General features: G+C 42.5%; 1 protein-coding gene across 1 annotated transcript; it reads left to right on the top strand.

Annotated features, from left to right (window-relative positions):
* The first annotated feature begins 14,890 nt into the window (after nt 1–14,890).
* Nucleotides 14,891–17,782, top strand: SLITRK5 (SLIT and NTRK like family member 5). The gene has a single exon (XM_072854033.1). The coding sequence runs from the start codon at nt 14,891–14,893 to the stop codon at nt 17,780–17,782; it is 2,892 nt and encodes a 963-aa protein (XP_072710134.1).
* The last annotated feature ends 682 nt before the right edge of the window (nt 17,783–18,464 follow it).

The following is an 18,464-nucleotide window of genomic DNA, read 5'->3' as shown; positions in this document are numbered from 1 at the left end:
AGCCAAATCTGCAAATTTCATTGGCGAGACTGATGACAGCATTTTTATGGTTTTTTAATACTTTCCTTTCAGCATAACGAAGACACTTATTCCATTTTATCTTGGATGTGGAGGTTAACCATTGAGCTCTATTAACTGTATGCAAACAAAAAAATGCAGGTTTAAAATATTATTAAGAACAATGGAATATGTAATGAAAGAAAATAAAATATGAATTAACAGAAAACTCTTTTCATGAAACAAGTTGTTGACTAAATAGTAATTGCTATGATAAGAAAACATAATCACAAAGCAAGGAAAGTGATTTCTTATTATGGCATCCACATGACATTTTAATCCATCTATAATAGCAAAAAAGGAAACAAACAAAAATCCCCACTCCTGGCTACACAGGTCTGCTATCACATCATTAATGCTAACAGCAATGTTCCACAATCCATATGTTCATCCACATAAATTTAACAGAATAACAAATGAAAAATATGTATCATTATAGATATAACTACATAAAATGAACTTGATCATACAGAAATTTTCATACGCACTTTCTAGCAACCATGTGAACTATTTTTTGAAAGAGAACTTAAGATGTTTCCTGTAATACTAAGTTTTTTAAAGTACTTTTGCTAATGCAAGTCTGAATGTTGATACAGCATCTGCCTCATGTTTAGTAGCACTATATTTCCCAAAAAGTCCACCCAGGTCAATAAGACTACAGATGACATAAAGGATAAATATATGTTAAACTCTTTACAGTTATATTTAGGTATCTCTGGTTTTAATACATTGACTGACCATTCACCAAATATGTATTAAGCCCACTTGATTTTAGGTATCAGCTCAGGCACTACGCTAAATGCATTATGTTCCCATGATCAGTAGAGAGGGACATGTATTTAGAGCAGACTTCAGGTCACATAAGTAGAATCATCGTTTGGAGATGCTCATCTCACATAATTATCTATAGGACAGTATTTAAGATGAATTGGCCCTCATTTAGACACCATGCATGGTTGCCTAGTAAGACTATTTCAAAACACGGTACCTGTCTGCCTTTAAAAAGTATGTTTTATTTTATAAAGCGAAGTAAAATATTTCTTGACTTTTCTACAATAGTTCGGAAATCGTTCAAGCGGAAGGAATTAATTTCATTTAGCACTCTGTAGATCCATTTCAGAAGTAGGTAACATTTTGTAAAGGAAGACAGCTTCCTAACAAAGGCTGAAGCTTGCAGAACATACATAGGCTTCAAAATGCTAAAGTTTATCTTAGGCAAGACAGACTTCATGATTTAGGTACTGATACTGTTATTTATTAAACTTCTCTGTTGCCATCCATTTCAGCAATACATTTGCATTAAAAAAATGGATTGAAGCAAGACATAAAATGACATTAAACATTTCCAACATTTTACTATATTAAGAGTTAGATTCATTTTCCGGATGAGATATTGGAGAGGGAGCTCTGAGAAACGAATTGAATTCATTCAATAAAGTATTCCATATTCCATATGCAACGTTTCAGTTAACTGATCTCAAATCAAGACTGAGGATAATATTTCCTTTCACCTCTCCTTCATCTGCTTTTTCTACTTTGGCTGCAAATTTCCAGGTAGCCAAGTACAGTTAAGTAACTTCACACTATTCAGTTACCATGGGATTTCAAGAGGACTGACACTCTCACTCCAACTGATTTTTCTCTAAGTCATAAGTTGTAATATGGCAATATGTATTGATACTATCTGATTAGATATCTCTAATGGAGAATCCAGATGCCATTTGCAACTACTAGGTATCACCACAGTAGCAATAAACACAGTAAATACCATGTGGCTTTGTACTTAAGCTTTGTAGGATGCTCATGTTCCACAGGGACATGTATAGAAATCTAGAGCTGAAACTACATTAGATCTACATTGATACCACTTCTATGCAGAAAGTTACGCTTATCAGCATTTTTTTCCTCTGAAGACTATAACTCTATTTTTCTCTTTAACAGAAGGTGTGAAAGGGTGCTTGGTGTATTATAACTAGCAATAGAATAAGACTAAACAATGTTTGTAGGGCATTTTGGTATTCTTAACTAAGGTATATCATATAGTTATTATGACCTTTTTTAAATTTTTATTCAATGTACTATATTTTTAGTGTCTTACAAGATATCTGTATACTTTATATAGATCATACATGCAATATAGAAGCTTTTCTTACATATATCACTACCATTTTTCACTTAAACTAATAAGTTCACCAGTAAATAATAAAACACTGGTATTATTCAGTTATTTTACTGATAATAAAACACAAGCAGATTCTTACTTGTGTTTTCCACTGGCCTATAATAATGGTTAAAATCCCTTGCTCACAAATCATGTTCTATTTCTTCATTTTGAATGGTGAAGCACTAGTCCTCCTCCTTCCATTGCCTATTGTATAGAAATTTTAAACTGATTATCAGTTCCAGCAATTAGTAAATTAACAGAGTAAAGAAAGAAAAGGCCAGTCCTTACGTACCATTTCTCTTTTTATGCGTTACCATAAAAATTGTAATCAATAAAGATGTTTAAGCTAACCTGATCCCAGCCTGTGGTTCAAAGAATATGAGACCACAGCACAGTATCTTTAAAGACAGATTTTCAGTTTTCTAATAAATTTGTCTCATAGCTTTCTTGATCTGCCAACACTCAGTCTTGTCAGCTAACCAGATATATTTAAATTAAATTTAATTTAAAATAGACAAGTGAAAATCCAAACCCAATACCAGATTATCATATCTGGTTTGATACAAGTTGCTTTCACTTCGACTTTCAGTCAGTTTACTTCCAAAGAAGAACCAGTAACATGAAGTAGACAAGGCTGACTAAGAATAACAAGCTATGGTTCATGAATGCATTCATCAATTCATGAGTTTTCAGTGCAGTGGACTTGTAACTCTCTCACCTTTGAGTTAAAAGACTGTGGACTCAAATTTTAAATCAAGACCACGACTCTCTTAAAACCAGTAGAGACATTCCAACAAAATTATGTTGTTAGTAAATACCTTTAAAATAAAACCTCTTTCCCTAATCCCAAATTCTTAGACTATATGTGATACAATCTTCAGCAGTAAAATGTTTAACAGTGCTGACATCTCCAAAAGAGAATTATTGTTCTCTACAAGTTCAAAACAAGTAAACGCGGAATTACAGTTTCAGGATTACTGACTGCAGGTTCAGAAAAGCAGCTTTTCTGTAATCGTGTTTTGTATAGTATTGAGAAGGGTGAAAGCTTGTTTGTTTGTTTGTTTTTTAAGTAAAGGTCTGTATTTTGAAAAAGAGATGGCACTGCTCAAGAATTCCCGGTTTCCAGACAATATAATTATAATCCAGCTCTCAATGTTGTACATGCTGCCTTTTGGTGTTACAGGAAGTAATTATTTAATCCTCTGAGGTTTCTGTTCAAGTATCTGGCTTATTATAACTGAAAGAATATATCTTCACACCTCTTTGCATTTTCCGGTTTTGTTTGTTTTTTTAAAATAATGTTATTATTAATAACAATTATTATTATTATTATTATTATTATTATTATTATTATTATTATTATTATTATTATTATTATAAAAGCTCTCATGTCATAATGGCTGCTGACTTTGATTAAACAACTGGCCCACTAGAAGAATGTTTGCATAACATTTAATAACAACTTGATTATTAAAAGAATTATGGCATAAACCAAATTATTTTATATTACTAGTGATCTATTTAAACATTAATTGTAAGGGTTAGATGGCTGTACAATCCTTCAAAGGCCTTTACTTCTTGAAACATCCCATTTATCAGGATGTTCTAAAGAAGCTAATCACAATACACATGTTTATTCATCATTCTTAGACATATATAATTAATTAAAAAGGTTTACTATGTGAAAATCCATTTTTATACCAAACTGTATGAATAATTTTAAAATTATAATAAATTTACCAAATAGAAAACTTGAACTGACTTTTTTTAGAATATTTTATCCAATTTTATATATAAAACTACATAATATCAAAAAAGCCCACTCTAAGACCACATTAATATCCAGGTTTTTTAAAAGTTTGTTTTGAAATCTAACTGCACAATCATGAATCTATTAATATGTCCTCTTCAGTAATGTGCAAGACAGTTGTCAAATAGAACTCTAAAAATCACAAAGAATGTTTACTATCATGTTTTTTACTCCTCCTGCTCAATTTCTCTTCTTCTTCTCCTTCAGTTAATGTTTCCATTAAGCATTTTCCTGCACATAGATGCATATAGGGACACCTAGTGGCAGCAATCGATGAAAACTCCCCAGTCAGAAGACCTGGAGGAGTCACCACTGGTATGAAATCCAGATCACGCTGAATAGCCAGAACATGCAACTTCAGTTCATTGTGAGGCTTCTGTGCTTTTACTGGAGTGAGTCCACTTACTTAAAAAACAAAACAAAGAAAAAACAAAATACTCCTCACTTCCTTTTAATGCAACATAACATAGTTATAGTGCCTATTAGGCAGAATGGTTAAATAATAGATTGATTTTTAATTATCACTGTGTAAATACAGCTTCATATTTAGCCTAAATAAAGACCAAACTGTCTCATTAAGAAGCAGCCTATTCTATGTTATTAAGTGAATGCATGTATATAAATATGTGAAACTAACACGTATTATGTTTATATTTTGTAAATAAGTGTTTAAACATATGATATAAAATCCATAAGACTGGATTTGGTTTTTAGAGATCAAATTGAAGGTACACTTTTTAAAAAAAATTTATAAATTACTGTGCGTGCAGATAGGTTGTCTTAAATAACGCTTCCAAAAAAGTAAAATACCTGATTATTCTCAGGCAAAATTATTCAAATGATAAAACATAAAGCTAAGCACCTGTATCCACTTATAGTCACACAGGGCTAAGTTTACAAAAATAAATATATGCTCCTACTTATCATTTACAGTGTCTAGATCCAGTATTCAGAAACCATTGAGACTGCCGAAGTTCTTGCTAGGTACCTTCATGGGCCTCAAGGATCTACATTCCTTGATGGGTATTTTATTGCCAATAACATTTAACTAGACAGCAATTTTTTTCACAGACATTAGGAATCACATTAGTGCTGTTACTACTGAGCCACTTGGAAGTCTAATTTTTACATAATCACTGATTTTCAATTTCTGACTTCCCCTGCTTGGTTTGCTTGTGAGGAACAGTTCAATAGAAATTCTCATGGGATCCTTAACTCCCCCAAAGTGAACAGGAACAAGATAGGTCAGCCTCTATGTTTGAGGGATAGTATACTCACCATATTCAAATTTCTATTAACTAATTTGGAGTAAAAATTTTAACCCAGCTCCTTCTATTGAATGTTTTAACCATTAAGACAGAAAACACTTGGTAATTCTCTGAGTTTCTCCTGTTAAATCTGTTTTACTTCCTGTAAGAAAATTAAAGCAGAAAGAAAAGAATAATAACTTAATAGATTTGTACCTTAGGGTTACCCCTGTGTGTAACAATATGAATAAACCTCTGTATAATTCCTATCCTACAATCTCCACCAGAAAAACTAAGAAGCTACTCCAGAGGATGTGTTCAGGTCCACATGAGATCAGAATCCTTTTATTTCAGTTATTATGGATAGATTTAGGTACCTAATACTAGACATATTTTATGCAATATAATTTTAATTATTTGATAATCCTAAGTATAGCAAGGAGATAAGAGAGATGAAAAGTCTGATCTAATGTATAATGACAGAACATCATTAGAGAGATTTTTTCCTATATGTCACTTAATCCATGCCATGTCCTGTTGAAAATGCTGAAAGTTTAGCTAGTATTTTTGGGAGAATGGAAATGAGTTGAATATGATTTTCATAAGAAGTAGTAATAGCAAGCATAGGAACACAGAGCTGGAAGGGACTATCTAAATTTCTACATCCTCACAGTTGTGGGTTACCATATACTAGATATGTAGTTAAAAAAAAAAAAAGGTCTAGAGAACTTTTACTGTAGATGGTACTACCCACTTTCCAATACTGTTTCAAAAACCTTTTATTTCGCAGTAAAGACCAAAAGCCAGACCGCTAATGTTCCTTGGGAAAGAACAAAAAAGCGGGGAAGAAGGGGAACAAGGGCACTGCCAATGGTCTACTGAGGCCCCTGCAATAGGAGGAAATATGCTAGAAATTGTTTGAAGAATGTTCTAGGAACTAAAACATGTCCCACTTTACAAAGGAGAACAAAAGAAAGAAAGAAATTAACAGAACTCAGAATCTAAATCATACAATAAGGGGAGAAAACATCCTTCCTGACCTGAGAGCCTGCAGTAAGCCCTGAGGCAGAGAACAGATACAGTATGAATGTAGAACAACCATATTCCATCTTCTTCAAAAAGCCCTTTCCTTCCCAACTCGGCACAAATGTCACTTTCCTAACAGGAACTGTCCCATTCAATTACACAATATTTTCTGCAAGCTTTTCAAGTTCTATCTTAAAACAACTTTGGTTTATTGGCCTGATTACCTATTTGGAAGACCCTTCCAGTATCTCACTTCTCAGATGGTCAGTAAAGTTCTTCACATTTCCAGGTTGTGTTAAAATATAATCAATAGATAGGTATTTTATGGCATGCCAACATCACTCTTTAGTTCAAACACTTTCTGTCTTTTTTAGTATTTAAATAAAAATGCATTTGTAAGGAATCAATGCCCTTTCAATATCTATTTGGCTATGTACCATGGCTATTAACCATGCATAATACAACAGGAACTCATGAAAAAGCACATCTTTTACAATAGTATTAACACCTTCCCACCTGTTAGGACAATCCTGCCTAATACATCATAGAATCACATTCTCTTTTCCCTTTATATCAGTACTTCTTTTATTATGGCAACATATAGTCACTTTCTGATTGACCACTACCTTCAGATTTTTAGAATTTTGTACAAAATTGGATCTTCCCAGTTTATAGCAAGTTTTCATTCATGACTTTGTAGATTGCGTTACTCAATTTCACACCACTCCTATCAGTCCAGGACAAAAGAAAACAATATATAAATACACATTAATTAAATTTATAAATATTGATGTGTTACAATATTGACAGTAACATTACATTTGTAAACATTTATATAGTGTATATATATTTACATCTATATGTATCTCAATACAAACACAGACACATATATAGAGATATATACATGTAGGTATGTGTATGTATATATATACATGTATATATACATATATGTGTGTATATAGAAGTCTTCTTGTCTAACTATCTGGTTCTCAGCAAGACCGCTGGTTTTGTATGGTCTACAAACTCTGTCCAGACCCACTTACCAAATACCCTGAAATCAGTGCTAAGTGTATTACAAAGGACTGGCCTCAAAACTGGTCACCAAGAAACTCCACTAATGACTTCCATCCATTCAGATAACTCCCCTCTAAACATTAGGTACTGTCCCCTTGTCTAAGCTTCTTGGAAATTTTGGACTTGCTTACTTCTGGACTTGCATTTCATGTGTTGATTCTTTCAGTACTCTAGGACAGAAATTTTCTGGACCAAATGCTTGTGCCACACAGTACCAGATATGCTGATGATGTGATTTCTCTTGCCCTATTCCTATTTTCATTATATATCAAAATTTACATATACAGTCTTACCAGAAACAGAAGCAACTTCTCCAGTAACTATTTAGTCCAGGCCTACTTTATTCTCAATGTCCACCCCATCCTTTAACATCCATCCCACTTCTTAAGTTCTCATTTCACTTATGTGGCTTAAGAAGTTTTTACTATGTTTCAGTTTTCTGGGCAAGTTTTGGTTTAATAATGTTTCTGACCATTATCAGTTTGGTTTTGTACCTTCTAATTATTGATGCAGATTTCTCCTTGCTAATCAATATCTCTTTTCTATTCTTTATAGGTTTTATCCTTACCCTTAATAACTTGCTTAAGGTTTTTACCTTCTGGGAATTCTTTTTCATCCCTGTTGTTTGGGGTTTTTTTTGTTTCTCCCCCTCTCCCCCAATGTAAACATTCAATAGTGTTTGCATTTTTTTACATAAAGTAATATCATGCCTTATCTGAATTCTAATTCTGGTGCTCCTCACTCAAGACTATCTCACTAAACTTTTTTGTTTCTCATTTTGCTTTTCTGAAACATTGGACTGCAGTTACAGATCCTCCACATTTTTCTGTCTTCCAACTTCATATGAAGTAGAAAAACTCAAACCCACCAGATTTAAGATTATTTTCTATCATCAGTTTTTCCTGCAGATCCTATCATTCACTAAAATTAAGTCTAAGTTATCCTTGCCTCTTGCTTGCTCAGTGTCTGTTCCCTAGAAGAAGCTATCATGTTCAAATTCATATCATCCCCAACATCATTGGCTGAGTTTTTTTCTGATATTTGCCCATGAGAAATCACACAAATTTGCATAATCACACAATATCACTTTTTACTTTTTTTTTCGGTATTTGTAGGCATTATTATCCAGATCAAATCTGTACCAGCAGACTCATAATAGATTGCATCCCCATGAGGCTTTTTTCCTACTCTTTCCTCAATAATTTTCATTCAAGCAGACACTATCTCATCTTCACCCTCAAATGTAACTTCTTTATTGCACTATTGCTTAACAGTCTTTACTTCTTAACAATTTTTAGTGCATTAACATGAAATTATTTCAACACCTTTTTTGTCTTTCCTAATCAGTTTGTATCCTTCAGTTCCAATATATTTCACTGACAACTTGGGTACCTCCAGGTTCCTGTTTTCCCATAATGTCTGGTTCCACATGCTGTATCAACTGTTCCTGCTACTTTTATTGATTGAAGTACTATAGAAAGGGGGTAGACCTGTACAGCTACAAGTTGTTGTAGATATAATCCATGTATTCATCATATCCTTTTGTTTATCTATCTTTTCTATTGTTCCATCCTCATTCACGTCCCTCTATTTGTATTCCATATGAGGATTATATGAGTTATGTCCAACTTTCCTCCTGAGTTTTTCAGTTTAAAGGTTTTTAGGATCTCCTGGTTTAATGAAAGGCAGATGAAAGATAAATTAGCAAAAGTAGTAATAGTAATTACTATTACTATTACTATAAAACACTATAGTAATAAAGACCTCTTTATTTCTCATAAATTTAGCAGCATTTATTGTTTGATGTTCATGTGCTCAGGTTTATAATGACAGTTCCAGTTCAAATATTCAGATATAACTTTTCACTGTAAGGAATACTTTCAGATTATGTAGACTCCATTCAAATGGAGTCTAATTCCTTACTGATTTCAGTAAGGAATACAGAGCTGTGCCCTCTCATGCTAGTCATGCATATTGAAATAAATATTCTGCAAAACTCTACAGAACTTTAAGGTATTTTACTAAAAATATAATGTTAATCATAATAAGAATGAATGGAACAGCAACATGATAGTTTTACACTAGTAACTATTTAAACCTTGTGTGTGCTACTAAAATAATCTAGCAGTCTAACAAATTGGAAGTAAGATTTTATTAAATCAGATTTTCTGTTCATTATACTTTTTAATATCTCATTAGCACAGGACCAGAATAATTAAACTGAAAGATATGTACAATACTGACTTTTACATAACAGTTTTTAACATGATTTCAGGTTTATGAAATGTCAACTTTTCCAAAATGGTTTAGTTGAAAGAATTAAGCTTAGCCTAGCTGCCAAAGTTATTTAAAATATCTTTCTCCCTTATGAATAAAAAAGTATTTATGTGTGTCTAATTTTGTGTGTCAGAGAGAAAAATAACATAGAAACACAGACAGATGCTATAAATATGACAGGCCTGAAAAATACAAGCATATATACATAAAATCCCATACATTCAAAATACAGAATTATTAATTCAAAACAATAATGTTTTTAAAATATAGTGAGGTCATAAGAAACTCCTGTAAAACATGCCTATTTACTATCTGTGAATTCTTTTTATTCCACTATCATCATATATTTCATGTGGAATATTAGAAACACTTTAAAGAGTGTATGTGGGGGGAAAAAAGTGCCCAGTGTGGTTTGGTATTATTTTCCTGACTAAAAGTAGTATCTTGGAGCTCAATCTAAAGCCATTCAAAACCTTCCACTGAATCAATTGGTTTTGCATCCAAAACAGGAATGTCAAAGATTCTTTAATAATAGAAGTACTTTGTCCCACTGAGCAGCTTTCCAAAAGCTTCTACAAGGTCAGGAATATTACCTGTTTATGTAAGAAAGCTGTCTTCCATCCAAACACCAGATCTTGCGTATTTCAGGCCTAGGGAAAGAGGATTTGAGTCATACTCCTTTTATATTTGCAAAGAGAAGAATACACCTTTAGGGGAAGGCTGAGCACTAAGAAAAAGGTGGTTCTTTACAATCATCCCTGGGTTTAGCATGTTGGGATGTTAAGATATGAGGTGATAGGGGTCTGCTGAAGATATAGATGTGATGAATTCACATATCATATGCAGAGTAGTCTTCCCTCCTCAATGTTTAGACTCGCACAAGCAAACCCATGAAGGCACAACTACGTCTAGCATTACATTGGAGTTAAAGCTGGGTTCCAACCTCTGTGCTGTGCACATGGAGTGTACTTTATGTGTTCCTGTACGCATAACACCTATTTGATTTACATACTAAAATGTACACAGCACAAACAGTAATGAATACACAAATGCTAACGTGTGCGCATCTTTGCATCTGTGCAATTAAATTACCTTTTTCTGGGTTTTCTGAAGATCAGCCAAATACGTAATTTCGCGGAAAATAAAAACCTAATGCTAAACGTAAAAAAACATCACCACCGCCACAGCCAGCTTTGCGCAGAAAAAACCCTCCATGTTCCGTATGCAAACGGAATACCGGCAGCTCTCCCACCCGGCAACAAAGAGAACGCAGTCAGCACGGCGTCGCCTACTTCGTCCCTCCCCGCCGCGGCCACCGACGCCCCCCGGTAGGCCAGTCGCCCCGCGGCGCCCGCCCGCCCTGCGGGGCCGCCCGCGGCCGCGGACAGCGCGCCTGCGGCGCGGCCCCGCGCCGGGCACCGCGGCCCATCCGCCGCCCTGCGCTGCCACCTGGCGGCGGCGGGAGGCGCCGCACCGCGCCGTGGCGGCAGCCCGCGGCCAGGCGGCCCGGCGGCGGCGGCCGCCCGGAGCGCTCGGGAGCGCCGCCGGCACCGCGGCCTCCCCCGCTGCCGCGGGGAGCGGGCCGGGCGGAGATGGGGGGCGTCCGCGGAGCCGCGTGGTTGTTGCTGCTGCATCCCGACCCCCTCCGCGCCCCGTGGCTGGGGTGGGCAGAGGGGAAACGATAAAATAAACGAGCCCGACACACACCGCGCGTCTCCGGTCTCGGAGGATGCGGGTAGCGAAACCCGCCGTTTCCTTTCACCGCGACCCTCCAGTTCCCCACGGTCTCCGTGGATGCAGCGGAGGCTCCCGCACAGCGAGCAGCGGCAGCGGCGGCCGCCGGGCCACCGGCTCCCGCCGCCCCGCTCCGCTCCTCGCCGCCCGGCCACAGCCAGCAGGAGCTGCAGGCAGAGGACGGGGGCAGCTGCGCCGCCGCGCCGCTGCCTACCGCGGGCCACCGGGCCCCGGGACTGAGACCCGAGGGCGTGGGGGAGAGCGGAGGCGGTGTCCGGGGCGGCGGCGGAGCGCGGGGAAAGTTGGCCAGTGCCGGGGAAAGTGTGAGTACAGCCCCGCCACGCGTGGGGTGGGGGTGTGGCGGGGGCGGGGGCGCGGCGCTCGTATCGGCATGTGTCTGCCTGCGCGTGTGCGTGTGCGGTGTGTGACCGTGCGTGCGCGGTGCGCGGCGCCGAGCGGGGCCGGCTGCCCGCCGCGCCGTCAGCCGGGGACACCCTCCCCGCCGCCCCGGACCGCGGCCCTCCCCCGCCGCCCCCTCCCTCCCGCCTCCCTCGCCACCCCCCGCCGCCTCTCCCCTTCCCGCACCCCCGATCTGCTCAGCCGCCCCCCCCGCCGCCGCCCCGCCCTCCTCCCCTCCCACCGCCCCCTCCCGCTGCCCTCAGCGGCGGCGGGGAGAGCGCGGCGCTCCGCCGGCCGCCACCGCCCCCGCCGTGAGGGCGCGCGCCGGAGTGCGCGCGCGGAGTGCGCGCCCCCGCGGCTGCCCGGGCACGCGCGCGCGCGCCCCGCACTTGTGTGACCGTGTGTGTGCGTGTGTGTGTGTGCGTGTGTGTGTGTGTGTGCGTGTGTGCGCGCCCCTGTGCGAGCGCTGGTGTCTCGGCGCCGCCTGCGTGCGGGGGGTGTTTGTGTGCGCTCCGCACCGAGCCGCCCCGGCTGCTGCGATACTCGCCTCCGCCGCCGCCCCGGCGGCTCCGCGCAGCGCCCGCGCAGCGGGTAGGCATCTTCATGGGTTGCCACCATGCTTGGGCCCTGGAGATTTCGGGCGAAGTAAGTACCGGGGTTGACTTTTCTCGCGCTCTCTTTCTCTCTTTTCTTCCTCCCTTCCTTCCTCCCCCCCGCCCCTTCACCGCCGGGTCTTTCCTTGCTGTTGCTTTCCACCCCCAACCCCTCCCCCGTCCCCCCCCGGAAAGCCATTTCTCCCAACTCTGGGTGCTGCTCAGTTGGGTGGCAGTGTCCGGCTGGGGCTGCTTGCTTGCTGCTGCTGTCGGCGGTACTGAAAGCTGCTTCGAGCCGGATATGCAGTGCGGTAATCTAAGGGTTGAACTCTTCGGGGAAAAAACCGTACACAAGAAAAATCCCGATGCAACCCCTTTCCTCTTCTCCCCTCCCCCTCTTCCCCCCCCCCCATATGAACCTCTGTAGGGAGCTGGAGAACAGCAGCACGCAGTCATCACAGAGGGGTTTCCAGGGCGGGATTGCAACCTTGCATATAGCCAGCTACAACTTTATTTTCTTTACCTCCCATCCCCCTCTCCCCCCCTTTTTTTTCAGGGAAGGGGAGAACGGAGGAGGGAGGGAATATTATATTTGCCTCCTTTACTAACCGTAATTGAATTAAAGTTGTAAAATGCTTGGGAGTTTAACATTGACCAGGCAGGTTTTCAATGGCTTTTTTTTTTTTCCTCCGAAGAACTGTCGGTTAATGGATGAATGGATCTGATCGAGCTGAGAAAGAATATGCTAGATACATGCCTTTGAGTAAGATTTGTTCTGCCTTTATGCAGTGAAGCCTTTTGCTTTGAGTAATTCCGATCCAGTTGACGTCTGGTCAGAATCAGAGAGAGATTCGCCGAGACTTCCGATTTCTTGCTGCATGACTGCCTTTGCTGCAAGTGCTAGATTTGCAGCCTTGAACCTGATGCCACAGGAGATGTCTTGCAGTACTGAGACTTCCCGTTTTTTAGGATGCGTTCCTCCAAACCAGAGTTGTGGCATGAGGATTGGAGCTCTGAGGTGGACGATAGAAAATGCAAGCCTGCTCCAAGATCCCAGCATTTAAGCCTGGATGATTTATTAGTCTTCCCCTACTGACACACACAATGCATTTATTTTCCCTATTCATATTGCTTTTAGACTAGTAGAAGTAGAAGAAAGCCACAAGGAGTCAGAAAGACTGCAAGAAGGAATGGAAATAGGATTTGTTTCCTGCTAGGTGAAATTCGGGTATTAAATTACTGATGTAGGTCAATGGTAGGGTTTCCCTTCCACCTCCCCTTGGCTTTTAATCAGCCTGGGTGTCTTCTCCCCTAAGGGATGAAAAGTACTGACAGCCATCACTGCTTATAATCAGTAACTCTGATGCTTGGAGTGTTGGCAATGAGATATTTCCATGAGACCTATTTAGATCTCTCCACTTCTACCAGGCTAGTTTTGCAGAACGTTGGGAATAAGCGATATGTCAGATATGGCTGAGACGCCGAAGATGATCCGCATGTTTTACATTTTTCACAAATTTTGGGTGAGTGGTTAAAACATTTCCTTAAGAGTGTGTGTGTGTGTGTGTGTGTGTGTCTGAGCCTGTCTGTGTAAGAACTGAAGACCTTTGCTTGATAGTCAGCTCTGTTACATTGTATATAACTCATGGGGGGGGAATTATAATATCAATTAAAATTATTTACTTGTGTAAAGATACAAAATTTCTTTCACTGAAGAGAGCTGTTAAGCGCACTGAAGTAGGAGGTTAATGTATTTAATCTCATTACTGAAGAATTCCACCACAAAAGTCATCTAGGGGGTTTGTGTGTGTGTGTGTGTGTGTGCATGTCTGTGTGGGTGGGTGTGTGCTTTGTAAATGTATAGATAGAAAAAAAACCCATAAAACAGTTTTAAGAAATGAGTGATGTGCAGAATGTGTCAGTATTCTCTCTGTTGCATTAAGCTGCCGTTTTCAGCACTGAGCATTTTTCTTTGGATTCTTACCATGGCATTTCCACCACCGGTTAAAAATCAAGGTAGAAGGAGGGGAAGACCTTGGTGCGCTGTTCACTGGGGAGGTTCTGAAGGGAAGGGGGAGCTGGGTAATAGGGGAGGTGGGAAACCTCGTAAAATGGTGCTTCTTTTCTCTTAAATTAGAACCATGAAACTGAACTGACAGCCATTTTATGTATATTTATGGGGCTGGTCGTGAAAAAGAAATCCAAGGAAGCATTGAAATGCACCCCACAGGAACAGAACCAGAACAATTCCTACTGTGACCTCACCTTTTTAAACACCACAGGCATTTGACTCACTAGGAGTTGCCCATCAACCTTTTAATCAATGCATGTCATCCAGTTTTCGAAAGTGTGGGAATTAGAAGTGACAGGAGGGGTTTTTTTTGTTTGATTAACAATCCATTCTCTACCCCACTGAAGATACATATAAACTTTGTGTCCATTTTAAATTTTATGGGGCTGTGCTATTATGCTGCTTTCTTTTTTTCTCCTTACCCTTACAGGAAATAAAATGTACGCTTGCTGCTCTACAGTAACTTTGGAACAGGACCTCAACAAAAAAATGCATATCTGGATGCTGCAGACGATCGCATTTGCTTTAACATCGCTAGTCCTTTCGTGGGCAGAAAGCATCGAGTATTATGGGGAAATCTGTGATAATGCATGTCCTTGTGAGGAGAAGGACAGCATCTTAACAGTGAGCTGTGAAAACAGAGGGATCATCAGCCTTTTTGAGATCAGTCCACCAAGGTTCCCTGTCTACCACCTCTTGTTGTCTGGGAACCTTTTGAACAGACTGTACCCGAACCAGTTTGTCAATTACACGGGGGCTTCCATTTTGCATCTGGGAAGCAATGACATACAAGACATCGAAACGGGGGCCTTTCATGGTCTGAGAGGTTTAAGGAGGCTGCACCTGAACAACAACAAGCTGGAACTTTTACGAGATGACACTTTCCTTGGGCTAGAGAGTTTGGAATACCTACAGGTCGATTATAATTATATTAGCATCATTGAACCTAATGCCTTCAGCAAACTGCATTTGCTGCAGGTGCTGATTCTCAATGACAATCTCCTCTCCAGTTTGCCCAACAACCTTTTCCGTTTTGTGCCCTTAACTCACCTGGACCTGAGGGGTAACCGGTTGAAGCTGTTGCCCTATGTGGGCCTTTTGCAGCACATGGATAAAGTGGTGGAGCTGCAGCTGGAGGAAAACCCCTGGAATTGCTCCTGTGAGTTGATTGCTCTAAAGGATTGGCTGGACAGTATCTCCTACTCTGCTCTGGTGGGAGATGTGGTTTGTGAGACCCCTTTCCGCTTACATGGTCGAGACTTGGATGAAGTCTCCAAGCAGGAGCTTTGCCCCAGGAGGCTCATCTCGGATTATGAAATGAGACCGCAGACACCATTGAGCACCACAGGGTATTTCCACACTACCCCGGCTTCGGTCAACTCCGTGGCCACTTCTTCTTCAGCTGTTTACAAATCCCCCTTGAAGCCCCCCAAAGGGACCCGCCAACCCAACAAGACGAGGGTGCGCCCCACCTCCCGCCTGCCCTCAAAAGACCTGGGATACAGCAACTACGGCCCCAGCATTGCCTACCAGACCAAATCCCCGGTGCCTTTGGAGTGTCCTACTGCCTGCACTTGCAACTTGCAGATTTCTGACCTGGGCCTCAATGTCAATTGTCAGGAGAGGAAGATTGAGAGCATTTCTGAACTGCAGCCCAAACCCTATAATCCTAAGAAGATGTATCTGACGGAAAACTACATTGCTCTGGTACGCAGGGCAGATTTTGTGGATGCTACCGGGCTGGATTTGCTGCACCTGGGCAATAATCGTATCTCGGTCATTCAGGACCGGGCTTTTGGGGATTTAACTAATTTGCGAAGGCTGTACCTGAATGGGAACCGGATCGAGCGGCTGAGCCCGGAGCTGTTCTATGGGCTGCAAAGCCTGCAGTACCTCTTCCTGCAGTACAACGTCATCCGGGAGATAGAGGCAGGCACCTTTGAACCTGTCCCCAACCTTCAGCTCTTGTTTTTGAACAACAATCTGCTGAGGTCTTTGCCGGGGAACATTTTTTCTCGTCTGTCTCTCTACAGGCTGAGCCTGCGGAGCAACCACTTCTCCTACCTGCCAGTGAGCGGGGTGCTGGACCAGCTGAAATCCCTGCTGCAGATCGACCTGCACGAGAACCCCTGGGACTGCACTTGCGACGTGGTGGGCATGAAGCTGTGGCTGGAGCAGCTCAACACCGGTGTCCTGGTGGACCAGGTTATCTGCGAGTCCCCTAAGAAGTTTGCCCAGAGCGACATGCGGGCCGTCCGGGCGGAGCTGCTGTGCCCCGACTACTCGGACATCGTCGTCTCCACGCCCACGCCGTCCCCCGGCCAGCTGCCGGCCAGGACCACCCCCTCCTCCTCCACCGTGCGCCTCAACGGCACGGCGGCGGCAGGCGGCTCTGCGCCCGCGGGCAGCGCCGGCGGCAGCAGCTCCTCGGTGCCGCTCTCGGTGCTCATCCTCAGTCTGCTGCTGGTCTTCATCATGTCCGTCTTCGTGGCGGCGGGGCTCTTCGTGCTGGTGATGAAGCGGCGCAAGAAGGGCCAGGGTGACCACGCCAGCGCCAACAACTCCGACGTGAGCTCCTTCAATATGCAGTACAGCGTCTACAGCGGCGGCCACCACCACCACCACCACCACCCCCACCTCCAGCAGCACCCGCCCCACCGCGGCGGCGGCGGAGGGGGCGGTGGCGGGGGGGGCGCGGCGCTGCCCAAAGTGAAGACCCCCGCCGGCCACGTCTACGAGTACATCCCGCACCCCCTGGGTCACATGTGCAAAAACCCCATCTACCGCTCCCGAGAGGGCAACGCGGGCGAGGATTACAAAGACCTCCACGAGCTCAAGGTCACCTACAGCAGCCACCCCCTGCAACCCGGCGGGGGCGCGCCGCCGCCCCCGCCGCCCCCGCCGCCGCCGGCGCCCGGCGGGGAGGATGCGCCCGTGCGCAGCCCCGCGTACAGCGTGAGCACCATCGAGCCGCGGGAGGAGCTGCTCTCGCCGGTGCAAGACGCCGATCGCTTTTACCGGGGCATTTTGGAGCCCGACAAACACTCCCCCTCCTCCACGCTGGGCACGCCCGGCTCCACCCTCCCCGACTACCCCAAGCTCCCCGCCGCCTACACCTACTCCCCCAACTATGACCTTAGGCGTGCCCACCAGTACTTGCACCCGGGGCCGGGGGACGGCAGGCTCCGGGAGACGGTGCTCTACAGCCCCCCGAGTACTGTCTATGTAGAGCCCAACAGGAACGAGTACTTGGAGCTAAAAGCAAAACTAAACGCAGAGCCGGACTACCTCGAAGTGCTGGAAAAACAGACCACTTTCAGCCAGTTCTGAGAAACAGCCCCCCCCGCCGCCCCCCCGCCAACCATAGCAGCTCCTTCTCTAGAGTATTTGTATTTAACAACCACACGCAAAACAAAGAAACGTAAATGCTGACCTCCCCCCCACCTCGCCCTCCTCCTTTTTGCCCCCTTTAATTCATTTTATTGTAGGGTGAAGTGCCTTGGCACAGGATTTTTCAGCTTCGGGGAATTATTCTGAAAGGGTGTGCTGTTTATTTTATTTTCTTTTCAGTTGTGGTTTTTTCTTCTTTTATTTTTTTTCTTTTACTGTGTTTGGAATTAGGAAACCACCTATTGTGTAAACTGGGCACAACACTGGATTGTGCATGTGCCCGTTTGTGCTTGGGGAAGGTGGCAGGAGGGTTTTGTCAGGTCATATTCAGGTTACAAGTACAAAAGTCATGGTCACTTTTTTTTTGTACATTGTTTAATTTTGTTTTCTTTCTGGTTGAAGAGTACAGCGCACATTTTCCCTTTTTAGCCATGGGTGAGTCTAAATGGCTTTTATGGAGAGATTAGCACACCCTGACTTTAATACAAGGTTTCCTTTTTTTAAGGATGTGTTTGTATGCTTTTTGGACTTTTGAATTAAAAAATATATTATGATCTTTAAAAGGATCACTGTAGATGTGGACAAATCATTAAAGAGTGCAGAGATATATGATCCATAACTG

This window comes from Ciconia boyciana, chromosome 1 (assembly GCF_034638445.1).
Source record: "Ciconia boyciana chromosome 1, ASM3463844v1, whole genome shotgun sequence".
Taxonomy (NCBI): Eukaryota; Metazoa; Chordata; class Aves; order Ciconiiformes; family Ciconiidae; genus Ciconia; species Ciconia boyciana.
Note: the sequence above shows the minus strand (reverse complement) of the source record. Positions and strands in the feature narration are given on the sequence as shown.